The sequence below is a fragment of the Argentina anserina genome, chromosome 6 (genome assembly GCF_933775445.1).
Source record: "Argentina anserina chromosome 6, drPotAnse1.1, whole genome shotgun sequence".
Lineage (NCBI taxonomy): Eukaryota > Viridiplantae > Streptophyta > Magnoliopsida > Rosales > Rosaceae > Argentina > Argentina anserina.
The window spans coordinates 9,947,841-9,959,258 of NC_065877.1; the positions used below are offsets into that span (position 1 = coordinate 9,947,841).

Sequence of the window (11,418 nt, forward strand, 5' to 3'; positions counted from 1 at the left end):
GTTACCTATCGTGCGCGGTCGAACTGAAGAAATCTATTTGGCAAAGCCCCGGTCAATGAGATTTTATTATGTGAAAACGCCTCTTTTTTAGTTTACCGTTGGTACGAACGGTCAAACCATGTCCAAAACGGACGAAATTTTTACTGGTTCCCTAAATATATATACCGATCACATCTACTGGTGTCGATCGACCATATTTTGAATTTGAGTTGTCGATCGACGAAATGTCCACTAATGTATTATAACCTTATATTAGGTTTATAATAAAACTATCACATTATGAAGCGACTATATGAAGGAAACTTTTCGGAATCGATCGACACCATTCGATGTGATCAATATATATATTTAATGATCATTTTAAAATTTCATGCAATTCGGACCTCGTTTAACCGTTAGAATTTCCGGTAAACCAAAAACAACACTAATATGCCCTAAGGGGGGACCAATTACCAAGATGTGAATGTGGAAATTTGTTTATATATTTGAAATCACCTAATTTTTGTTACCTATCGTGCGCGGTCGAACTGAAGAAATCTATTTGGCAAAGCCCCGGTCAATGAGATTTTATTATGTGAAAACGCCTATTTTTTTTGTTGACCGAAAATTCCGACGGTTAAACGAGGTCTGAATTGGATGAAATTGTTACACGGTCCCTAAATATATATATCGATCACATCTATTGGTGTCGATCGATAATATTTCGAAACTAGAATTTATTTGTGACTTTTGTTTTAGAATGTTTTCTAACAATTCTTTTATTGTTTCAAACCCTTAAATTAGAGTATTATATTATTTTTCTAATACAAGCCCGTAAGGCCCGGCCCGCAAAAGCCCGCAAGGCCCATCTTAGGTAGGCGGGCTTGAATCTTCGTATTTTTAAAAATACCCAGCCCGGCCTGTCACTTATTTAAATTTATTAAGGCCCGTTGAGATAATAATTTGCAGTGAAGGCTTATGTCGCGTGAACGTAATAGAGCGAGCATACTCTTTGTCTGCTTTAACACAGCGGATTATTTGATCAAATTACTAACCCTAAATTTAAATAGAGGATGAATCTATGTCGATACGAAATACAATAATTGTCCACAAAAGAGAGAAATTACCAATCAAGCCTATACTTCCCCAGTGCTCCTTCTGCGTTTCTCATCTTCCACGCGTATTCCCATGTAACGATCTCCGAAGACGCAACCGTCCATATCCCTAACCGGAAAAAACAAACCCCCACTTCCAACTCTTCTTTCTCATCGTCTTCAACTCCGTCACCGTCGCCGTCTCCACTCGCTTCCGATTCGCCTCAGCTCCAATTTGATCGGACGATCCTCCGCCATGTTCAAATTCTGGTAACATCTCGCTTCTCCTTTAAACCCTAGGCCATTCTCAATCATAGCTTCTCTAATTCTAGCGGTGAATTCAGCTTAGGATATCTCCTTCATTTCACAATCTCATATGCCGATTTGTGTGGCTGATAATATTGATTGAATCAGATTCCGAAACTGTGATGAGCAATATGAACTGAATTTATGTGTTGCCGAAATCGATAGCGAAAATTTCATTGGATTTGTGATCTTAGTAGCTTTGATTTTGGATGATGGAGGTTTTGATTGTTGGTTATTATTACAGGGGATCACAGGAGCCACAAGCTCAGCCGCGTCCCGATGATGATGCTGCTTCATCACAGCAGTCTTGGTATCCTCCTTCAGTTAGCTCACCCACGCCACGGCCATTAACTCCGAGTAGAACCTCTTCTACTCCTAATTTGGGTTCCAGAGCTAACTCGCCGTCGCCTGTTTCTCCCACCGAGGCTGCTGGTGTTATTGCTTCTTTGAAGGACAAAAGGTAGGGATCCTGGTGCTGTTGATATCTTTTGATTCAATGATGGTTCTTTACATTTGAACTTTCTGTGGTGCTCATGGCACAGTTTTTAACTTTCACTGTCTATCAAGTTCATGATTCTCGTTTGGTAGGGATCCTGCTTTAGATTTGATACTCTACAAATGCCTGGTCAGTCCTTTTGTTGTCATTCCTTGTTGATTGTTTTGGGTAGTTGTATGTTTCGTATGAACTGGTTCACAACCTGATACTGAGAACAAAGTTTTGATGGGGTGAAAATTGTAGAAAAGTAGTTTTAAATTAGGTTTGTTTGGTCCAATTGTCAATTTTATTTCTCTTTTATAAATTAAATTGGTTTGCACACACAGTACATCTGTAAAGTGAAGGTAGTTTCAGAAATAGAAAACGTCACATGTGGAAGGGGTGAAAGTTGGATATGTTTGGTAATGTACACAACAGCAGCTGTTTTAACATGATATATTCAGATCTCTATTGAAGACTCAGTTTCCTATGGACTGGTTTGGTGAAACTTTCCCACTATATTGTTGATACTCTTTTCTCCGTATTATATAGTATAATTAACAAGGCAATAGTTAGCTTACAGTGAGTAATAACTTATAGGTATTAATTTTACAGTTATCATATTTAGGGAAAGGCTTTGGGCATAGTGAATCATTTTAAAAAGTGAACCTTGATATGTTTCTGAGCCGATAAGAACATTTTCTTTCTTATTATCATCTCATAAATAATATATTGGTGTCTAAGCGCATGCATTCTGTCTTACCAGTAGTTATCAGCATTTTCTATAATGTTCTCTGCTGTTTTGTTGATGGAGATTCTAAGTAGGAGAAGTCATTTAAAGGTTTATAGATGTGGTAAAGAGAGTTTAGGGTCCAGATTCCAATCTGGCATTCTCTAGACAATGATGGCCTACCCAGGATCTTACATGAGTAAATTGAAAACTATAATTAATCAACTTTATTAGGGTCATTTTTTAAGAAAATGATGTTCTACCTGGTTCTTACATCAATCATACTTTTCAATTCACTCAAGTAATTGAACAGCCATTACTAGGAGTTCTTCCTGATGAAGAAGATGGCGGATTTATATATAGGTTTTGCTTACAGAATTTGAGGAATAAACTTTAGGTTGCCTGAATTATCTGATACTAGTTATTCTAGATTTATCTTAGCATCTTCATACAATAGTCTGTACTTTTGAGATATGACCTTATTAGGGGCAGCATGTTCCTCTCGATATTAGGGTCATGCGGCCTGGCCCTAGCCCCTAGGTATGACCCATGGGGTCACTCTACTGGTGACATCCCAGTAGTCTTATTATAGTCTTGTTAAATATCAGTCTGTTTCTGTTAGAAAACCATACACATGATCAATTCAGATGTTATATCCGAGAATCTACAGATACAAGACAACTCTAGTGGTTCTTCTACCAGTTATGCATTATGATCGACGGTATTTTATTTATATACCCATGTGTATATTACATCACAAAAATATAAGTTGTCGACACAATGGATTCCTTCAGTTTCACTAGAGCACAGTTGCTTTTGGGGAATGCTAGGCATTTTTATTTGGGGCGTCCCTATAATTGAAAATCAAATTTATATTTCTTATATTGTGCATGGATACTTTGTGATCTTTCTATTGTTATCTTTGTTTCTGTTCTTTTAATGCCTTAAAAACATTGTATTGGACATTAATGTCGAATGTCTCCAGCAGTGCAGAGATAAACTCTCGTGTCATGTATAGTGATTTGTATGTTATAATGTTCTTACTTTCTGCTGTAACTAATCATGATATTTCTTTTGCTAATACGTGTAGTGTTGACGAACTACGGAAGCTTATGTCCGACAAGGAGGCATACCATCAATTTTTCCTATCGCTTGAGCAGGTCAAAGTTCAAAATAATGTAAGTTCTAATTGTTTGACTTTTTGATTGTACTTTAAGATGTACAATCACTCCTAAATGTTGTACAAGTAGCACCGCATGAAACTTGTTTATAGTGTTTACATTGTGGTTATGTGGTACATTAATCATATTTTCTGACTAAGTTATTAATTGGAGTATACTTCTATTGACTAAATCTGATTTTATTATGAGTAGTAATCAAGACCACTTGAGGCCTGGTTTGTATGAATTGAAATTATGCTCTTCTTAAGAAAGTTGTCGGCTGCATATCCACTCACATTGAACCTAATAAAATCTGTACTAGCTGCATGTGATGTAATGATGTATACTTGTACCATGAAGGAAGTTTTCTGCAATAACAGCAAATCTTGATTATAGTGGAAATAAGATCTGAGTGAGGAAAATTAGAATGCACCTGCTACAAACTAATTAATAGAAAGTGTGACGATTACTATAGTTGCCTTTTATTGTATAGAGGTGAATGAGGGTGTTTTTTTTTTAAATAGTAGAGGATGTGTGCTTGAGATTATAGCTATTCTGATTCTGAGAAGACCTTATAAGTAGATATGTATATAACATGATATGGACTTGCTTTATGTCTTGATACTATGGATTTTGTGACATGTGGTGACCCTTTTTCCTTTGCGTGACATCAGCTAAAGGAAGAGCTACGAAAGGAAACTCTGCAATTATCCAGTGAGTTTTTGCATCCTGTTCTGCTGTCATGTTCTAAATAATTATTTGATTTTCTTGGTTTACACAACAGAAAATAAGACTGAACTATAATTTGATCAAACAGGGGAAAACATGGAAAAGGAACCGCGGATGGTGGAACTTAGGAACCAGGTTGGGTTTTATAACTGTTGTCTTTCTCATACCTGTGGCAAACTGTTGCATTGATTGTAATACTCTTCTTTCCTGTGTTTATGGTCACAGTGCAGAATAATTAGAACAACTGAGTTGGCAGCCGCTCAAGAGAGGCTAAATGAGCTTGAACGACAGAAAGAAGATACATTGAAATCATGTGCACCTGCTTCTCTTCTCCAAAGGCTTCAAGGTATGGAATATCACTAATCTGAAGCTATAAAGTTATACAGCAGGCCTATATGTGTTTGTATTTATAAAGCCTGAGGCAATATCAGACTTCTTTATTGTTTGTTAACATGATTGAGAGTTTGTTGGTCATGAAATACTATTTGTCACTGCAGAAGCAATGAATAAGACGGAGGAGGAATCTGAAGACTTGCACAGGCAACTCCTCAATGGTGAAATCGATATCAGTACTTTCGTTCCAAAATATAAGAAGCTTCGCAACACGTACCACCGGCGGGCGCTTGTTCATCTTGCAGCCAAAACATCTTCAATTGGCTGAAACTGTAATAATCATTACCAAAAGGCAAAAAGAATGTATACCTTCTAGTAGAACATATTAGAACAATTTGCAAAAACAATGCTTTAGATCGTTGATTTCTGTTCAGTGTGTGATATTTGGTAAATTGCTTGTCATAGCATTCAATTTTAATAGAAATTCTTGTGTACAAACTCACTTGCAGTAGTGTAAACAGATAAAACTTCCAAAACAACTTCTACTATCTTCTCTAGTCTAGAAAAGCAATATCACTCTTTCATTTCCACTCGTCCCATCTCCTTCTCCCACTTGATTCCAAACATTTGGCGCCCGAAAGGAACTATCAGATTATACTCCAACACCTTGTTATTAATCTGCTTCATCTGCACCTTCAAGGCCTCAGAAGTCTCCCTCCATTTCTCCTGACCCCCATCACCATTTCTCTTCTCCCAAGCCTTCTTCAGAGCTCTCCTCCATTCCGCCGCCTGACTCCTGATCTCTTTGTTCAGCTCCACCCACCGCGGCGCACAACCATTCTTGGAGAGGATTCTGTACAATGTATCATCTGCTGGGTCTGCGTGAGGGTTGCTACTCAGGTCTAGAGGTTTCCCTTTCCCTGGTAGATTCTCAAATTGCCCTTCTTCCATTGAATGCCATATTCTTTGCTCCACCACGTTGATTATATCAGTCTCCGACCTGCCCACATCCCCAACTCAAATCAGTATAATCAACAACTGTGAACAAAAGTTACGAAGTTGGAGCTCCCTAAATTACAATCCACACTAAATGTTTACCGTGAAAATATTAGTAAAAAGGTAAAAGATTAAGTTACCTGACTGTGTTGCGCTGACCGCGAAGGTCAGGAGGGAGTTTGCGCTCGTTAACGGCGTCTATAACCGTCGACAAACGGTCCAGTGGCTTCTTCTTCTCCGGCTTCTCGGATTTGTTACTCGACGACGATTGCCGCCTGGATTCAGAGACGCCGCGGCCGACGGTGACCGCCGTTAGAGACGAATCATGGAGCCTTGATCGCCGGAAAAGAGAAGATGAAAAAATTGTTCTCCGCGCAAGTGGGGCCGCCATGGCTACGAAGGATCTCAGCTCCGACGATTCTTCAGCTCCGACGATTCTTCAGCTCCAAGCTTCTGGCGGACTGAGCTTTATTTTGTGACTGCCGGGGTTGGCGGCTAAGGTTCTGCCACGTGGCTTCAGAAGAATCGAAGCTGCCTCGTGTTTGGAAAGGTGGACCGGGTCGGGTTGAGGAATGTTGGGGATTCATTTTAGAACCAATAGCTATAAAAATAAGTAATTCGGATCATTGTTTTACATTACTGATGAAAACTCTCAGTTCGAACATATACCTATAACAACAGTTGACCTAAACATAGATAGATACACGGTAATATCAGTGTTAAACTACTAGCTGCAGCTAGCTAGTTCTACCTATGTTTGATCACAAAATTGGCTAAACTGAGTTAAGCTGCGTGATCACTACAGTAGTCCGGCAGCTCTTAGAGCCCCTTGAAAAGCCCGTTCACTGACTGTAACCTGCAAGCAATGGAACATGAAAGCAATTACTTGGAGCAAAGATCATCTTACACATGCATGTTATGTCCCTGTTTGGTGTCATTAGATTCGACATAGAAATCGATTACAACCCCGTTTAATGAATACCAACTTCAAACTCCAAGTACAAAGCAGGTAGGATTGGTGAGCAAAGTTGACGCCGCACCATTTTTGTTCAATTTGGAAAGACTAAAGTCCCTTGACCTATTTTCCTTCAACTTTCAAAAATTTATGTTGGAAGTTATCCTCCATTTCTTACTTCAATCTAATGAGTTGCGTGTTTGGATTGGACTTGCAGACCAAAAAAGGCCTAATCCCTAGCCAAGCAATTTACTAAAACATTTATCCCAATTTGAGACTCACATTATGATATCTAAGCTCTAAGCTAAAGAATATAGAACAAAATAATATTGGAACTTCTCAAAGTCCATCAAGTCTCAATTATTCGAATGTGACGTAAAATGGAGGTGCAAGTTATTACCTCTGGTACTTGGATGTTATAGCAGCGCTCAATTATCGCCATGGCCAGGCTATCCGAATCAAGGCAAAGCAAGTTAAACACCGCTCCTGCATGATTACATATACCATTCCACTTAATCAATCTTTCCATTACTCAATCTAAGGAATGTTAGAGTGTTTTGTTTTCTATGGTAGAGTAATCTTTTCATTCTATCATAACTGAATTATATGGAGAGAGCTAGAGTGCACATGAAAGAAAAAGCTATATTCCTGATCCCACACTTACCCTTGCTCCCAAAACGTCCTGCCCGGCCACATCTATGCAAGTACAGTTCATAATCAGGCTCCGGAGGATCCCGTGTGTTTGGAGAAGCTTCCCGCTTGATTGGAAGATCATAATTGACAACACAATTAACCTACATCAAGATATCATGTCAGCACATGAATCTTACAAGGCGCATGAGACAGAAAGGGGAACCAATGAAGGCCAACTGAACAGGGAAAGTCAGCACCTGTTTTGTTGATCAAAACCTCGAGCTAGGAGATCAGCTGATATCAGAACTTTGGTTAAACCCTCTTTAAACTCTGTGACTATTTTATCTGTCTTCAAGACTGAGAGCGCCATGTACGGTAGTAACCGAATGACCATCTCCAACAAGTACTTCATGCAACATTTTCGCACCATTTCTTGACCGCACAAAAATTATAGTTTGTCCAATGTAATCTCCTAGTTCAAATATTTTTTATTTGATCACCTCAATTTTATCCAGCTCATCTGAACAGTAAACCTTGTACTGCTTCACAGCTTCCAAAGACAGCTCTTCTTTCTTTATAGTTAGCTTATTATAATTTTTCATCACCCTAGGTATGAACTTTGTGATCATTTCATTAAAAGTAGCCGAAAACAAAAGCACCTGGAAAAGAACGATACAGGAGAAGGTAGAATTACCATACTTTGTAACTTAATATTGAACTGCATGCACAAGGCACTATTGAACTGCATTCATATAATAAAGACATTCACAGTATGCACAAGGCACTATTGAACTGCATGCCATAACCATTCCTGTTACCCTAGACACATCTGTAATTTTCATGGAAAAATATGCAACACATTCAGACCTACAATGGTTGGAGCTGGTCTCCAATTAACATGCCTGAGGGAAATTTTCATTACTAAGGAGGTCCAGTCATCATAGTTACATATCAATACCTTATTCCTTACTCCATTTGAGAGTATTGAAGTATTGATAGTCATCTTTAAGTTTATATGCTTCCTTGCTCTTAAGCCACTACCAGAAACATGTTTGAAGAACCATTCAAATGACTACACAAAACAATGAACATGCATATATATACACAACCTTAAGTTTGGACAGAGGATCGAGAACCATAATAGTTGAAAGATAGTTTGACAAACCTGGCAGTGAGGGCTAAATTTATCAATCTCCTTTATCCTTAAAGAATCATCTCTAAAGCCATCCTGCACAAACATGTTAAACCATTAACGATCTACTGTATGACAACAAAAGCATAAACCATTGGAAGACAAATACAAAATTCTTATGCCAAGCCACACAATTGCATTGCATTCTAACAGATCTAAGTCTCTAACTACTGCTCAATAGAACACAGAATCAGAGATGCTCCCATTTTAACAAGCAACACTAGCCAAGCAGTCGAGAACCACAATAAACATACAAATAGACTCAGTAAACGATAATTACCTCAGCAAGCATGTGATCAGCCTCATCAAAAACAAGAACTTTCAACTTGCTTATTCCCAACTTCTTGTACGACATAAGCTTATGCACCGTACCAGAAGTCCCAACCACAATATGCGCCATCACTGGCGCCCGGTCACGTACAGATGTAGAGCTCGGCGTCACACTTGGGACAGCACACTCGATTTTTATTCCCATGTACACCGACCTATGATGCACGAGTATGGGCACGGGACACGGACACAGACACGACATGACACGAGATACGTTATTTTCTAAAATGTAGTATTTTGGATACGTTTTGTAAAATAATATTATATACATATATATTAAATTCTAAAATTTGATCAAACAAACAATTAGAACACTTAAATCTCATCAATTTTACAATAAACATAAGTTCATGAATTAAATACTTAATAAGTTTAAGCAAAACAAAATAATACGGCTGAGAGAGTGAGGGTATTAGATTTAAGTTTTATTTACGTGACAATGACAATTATAACTCTAAAACGTATTCAAAACGTACTCTGACCGTATCTACAGAGTTAACATATACTACATAGTTTAGGTGCGTATTTTCAGCTTTCGGTATGTATATATAGTGTATCCAGCCCATACTCGTATCTGATACGGATACGATACGTGTACTCACTTTTCTGGATGTATCCGTGCATCATTGACACCGACATCCTCTCAAGCACCTCCATTATCTGCCACATTCACTTACCAACATCAAAAATCCAACTCATTCATCCAAATATTCAATGTCGACAATTTTCTATCATAAACAATACAAACAAAAATCGTAACTTTAAGCTATGCAATGCGACAAGTTTATACCTGAATGGCGAGCTCTCTGGTGGGCAAATGCAGAGTGCCTGAGGAGCTTTGACACCGGGATCGATCCAGCCCAGCATTCCAAGCCCAAAACAAGTAGTTTTGCCGGTGCCATTGTGAGCTTGAGCAACCAAATCCTTAAAAGGAGGCGTCAAAATCATCGGCAAAGTCTTTGCCTGAATATAACTGGGCCTCTTGAAGCCCATGTTCGCATACAAAGCCGTCAAAATCACCGGCGACAGATTCAGATCCTCAAAGCTCCTCACCGAGCTGTAAACTAGGGTTAAACGTGTCTTGTAATCAAGGACTAAAATATCTCCTATCGAGGATATATCAAAAGTTCAAAAAATGGAAATTTCGGTGTAAATATCGGAAAATATCGATATAACTAAAATTTTCGACAGAAACTTTAAGTATATTTATATTAATATGAAGGTAGTACACATTATTACTTGTGGCACATATGGTAAGGATGTTATGCTTTCACATGGCTAATCAAGGTCCGAGTCCCCTTGGAGCAAACATTGCCCCCTTTTTCTGGCATTTGAATCAAAGGGACCACTTGATTGGCTGAATTTAAATCAAGTGACCACTTAATTGGTGAATTGGCCTATGTCAAGCTATAAGACCACTTCAAACATATCGCCCATATATTGGGTATTTCTGAAATTATCGCGACATTTCGGATCTTTCCAACAAAAACAAGATGGTATGTTATAGGCTCGAAAAACCGAAAATGTCGCCGAATATCGGCAAAATTATCGATTTTTAGACCTTGCTTGTAATCGTCTGTTGTTGTTTTTTTCTTAGTTTCTTTATCATTTCATTCTTAATAAAAAATGAGCATTTTTAGTTTTTTTTTTAAGAACGACGAATTGTCATATATTAGAATAAGTAATGTACGAAATAACATAAAAAAACTTTCACTCCCTAATAGGAAGCAACAATAATCAAAAGTTTGTGAAATGATTAACTCCTAGCAAACTAGCAATATTATACTAGAAACTCACATCGCAATGCTGAATCTCTACAGTCTCGACCCATAAAGTAACTAGAAAATATCTTTTGTTAGCAAAGCCCACTTATTTGAGTGAAATTGTAGGAGTGCACCATGAAAATGCTGCAAATAATGTAACACCACTCGTAACTGAGAAGCAATGACTACCGAGTGATACCTCATGGGTCCTAGATTCGGAACAAAGAATGAGTAGGCCTCATAGACAAAGCCCAACACCCAATGTTGGGCACTTAGCTCTTCTTTGGACACCGAATGCTACCCAGATGATGAATTGCTCCGCCGTCCAGCCAACGATGAAGGTTGACGGCATCTTAGCACCCGCGACTGACGATGATGGGTACCATCTTCACCACAACCTACTCTCCTCTGAATCCATTCATCCAACCACAAGCCTAACCATTCCGCGCCACCACTAGATTGCTTCGATCTCCACCACAACCAGATGACCGCAATTTCTGACAAGAGCAGCCCCGGATCCCATATCCGACACCCAGATCTCATCCCTGACCTCTCTTCGAACCCATGTGATCTCTCAAATCCAAAAGATCTGCGCCAAGCAAACCGCTGGAGCTCCAATGACCTTCTGCCACATATATGCAACCAATGGACACCACAGATCGATCTGAGTTAACAGGCCAACCCCAAGTTCCTGTAAAACCATGAATTGACAGGAATCGAACTCGATGTACTCGACACAAGGG

The 11,418-nt window shown here is 38.8% G+C and overlaps 2 protein-coding genes and 1 pseudogene across 2 annotated transcripts; 1 reads left to right on the top strand and 2 right to left on the bottom strand.

Annotated features, from left to right (window-relative positions):
- Positions 1 to 1,137: 1,137 nt before the first annotated feature.
- LOC126797764 (vacuolar protein-sorting-associated protein 37 homolog 1) lies at positions 1,138 to 5,363 on the top strand. Its single transcript, XM_050524483.1, has 7 exons — positions 1,138 to 1,343; positions 1,624 to 1,839; positions 3,675 to 3,762; positions 4,419 to 4,458; positions 4,562 to 4,608; positions 4,699 to 4,819; positions 4,971 to 5,363. The coding sequence occupies exons 1-7, from the start codon at positions 1,330 to 1,332 to the stop codon at positions 5,132 to 5,134; spliced, it is 690 nt and encodes a 229-aa protein (XP_050380440.1). The 5' UTR covers positions 1,138 to 1,329; the 3' UTR covers positions 5,135 to 5,363.
- On the bottom strand, positions 5,348 to 6,218 carry LOC126797765 (uncharacterized). The gene is made up of 2 exons (XM_050524484.1): positions 5,943 to 6,218; positions 5,348 to 5,806 (listed from the first exon to the last, which is right to left on the bottom strand). Exons 1-2 carry the CDS (start codon positions 6,191 to 6,193, stop codon positions 5,380 to 5,382), a joined length of 678 nt encoding a protein of 225 aa, XP_050380441.1. The 5' UTR covers positions 6,194 to 6,218; the 3' UTR covers positions 5,348 to 5,379.
- A 383-nt stretch (positions 6,219 to 6,601) lies between these two features.
- Positions 6,602 to 11,218, bottom strand: LOC126796831 (DEAD-box ATP-dependent RNA helicase 38-like; annotated as a pseudogene).
- Between the last annotated feature and the right edge of the window lie 200 nt (positions 11,219 to 11,418).

What these genes read in the sequence shown, in the direction of transcription:
- LOC126797764 (XM_050524483.1), top strand. An exon ending in AGGTCAAAGTTCAAAATAAT is followed by an intron (nt 3,763 to 4,418) that starts GTAAGTTCTAAT and finishes GCGTGACATCAG; the next exon opens with CTAAAGGAAGAGCTACGAAA. An exon ending in GGAAACTCTGCAATTATCCA is followed by an intron (nt 4,459 to 4,561) that starts GTGAGTTTTTGC and finishes TTGATCAAACAG; the next exon opens with GGGAAAACATGGAAAAGGAA.
- LOC126797765 (XM_050524484.1), bottom strand. Translation starts at nt 6,193, where the DNA reads ATGGCGGCCCCACTTGCGCGGAGAACAATTTTTTCATCTTCTCTTTTC. An exon ending in GGTCAGCGCAACACAGTCAG is followed by an intron (nt 5,807 to 5,942) that starts GTAACTTAATCT and finishes GGATGTGGGCAG; the next exon opens with GTCGGAGACTGATATAATCA.